The sequence below is a fragment of the Chrysochloris asiatica genome, unplaced genomic scaffold (genome assembly GCF_000296735.1).
Source record: "Chrysochloris asiatica unplaced genomic scaffold, ChrAsi1.0 scaffold00013, whole genome shotgun sequence".
Lineage (NCBI taxonomy): Eukaryota > Metazoa > Chordata > Mammalia > Afrosoricida > Chrysochloridae > Chrysochloris > Chrysochloris asiatica.
Genome location: NW_006408531.1, coordinates 13,924,985 through 13,926,053, shown reverse-complemented (window position 1 = coordinate 13,926,053; position 1,069 = coordinate 13,924,985). Strand labels below are relative to the sequence as shown.

Genomic DNA, 1,069 nt, shown 5'->3' with positions numbered 1-1,069 from the left:
AGTGCTTTGCTTATCCTGGGTCTCTTTCCTTTCCATATAAAGTTTGTAATTGTTTTTTCCATAAAAGGGAAAAAGAATCTTTTACCAAAAACTTATCCCTGTGTTCTTCCTATTTAAAAGTATGTTTACTAGTGGATGATCTACTACCCTTTAAAGACTTAAGCTTTGGTGCTAATTTGAATGTTTGTAAATCTGAATCTTTTTCTTCTTACTTTGTGTTGTTTTGCAGGTGGCTGACTGTGCCTGGGATGAAACAATAAAGATATATGACCCTGCCTGTCTCACTTTACCTCCTTGAGATGCACTGCTCTGGTCAGAAACAAAGGACCAGAACTGAAGAACTACTTAGCAGGAAATAAATGACCTATTGTTAACATATACATAACAATTTTATATACTATTCAGATTCTGATTTTTTAAAAATCTGTCTTGGAATCAGTTTTGAAGCAGCTGACAGAGACAATTTTGTTAACTATTTAAGCCTAATACATAAGCCATATTTCTTGTAATCTTAAGGAATAATTAATGTTATGGTATATCTTGTAACAGAAATTAAAATATAACCTCTGTATTGTAAAGAAGATTAAAATATGGGGGGTTTGTAGATTATATTGATGGTGATAGATTTCATTTTCAATGTATATCATTTTCATGTAAAATATAATCACTACTATAGATAAAAATCTAAATAAATTGTATCTCTTGATCATTTATCATTTTATGGTATCCCTAACAAGATTGTTTTTTACTAGTATATTGCATATGTATGAATACAGTACTATATGCTAAGTAGAGAGATAACTATGGTTCCGTATAGGGGCTCTAATATTGGCTTTATTTATTCATTTCTTCATCACTTATTTATTGAACATCTGCTAAGTGTCTGACATACAAACTGAATAAGATTCTCTCAAGGACTGGCACCCTGATTTCAGAACATAGAATAGTTTCAGCAAAGAGCTTATCCTTTTTGTATTTATTAAAAACTTTATAGATATATCATACCCATGACCTTTTCTTTCCCTATTCCCACTTCTCTATTTTCAAACATTTGAAAAACTGAGAAAAA

General features: G+C 30.5%; 1 protein-coding gene across 1 annotated transcript in view; it reads left to right on the top strand.

Moving 5' to 3' along the window:
* Positions 1 to 721, top strand: part of PEX7 (peroxisomal biogenesis factor 7) — a 139,221-nt gene extending 138,500 nt beyond the window's left edge. The window contains exon 10 of the mRNA XM_006834630.1: positions 230 to 721. Coding sequence (XP_006834693.1) covers positions 230 to 298 — 69 coding nt within the window. The 3' untranslated portion in view covers positions 299 to 721. The remainder of the gene's footprint in view (positions 1 to 229) is intronic.
* Positions 722 to 1,069: the final 348 nt, after the last annotated feature.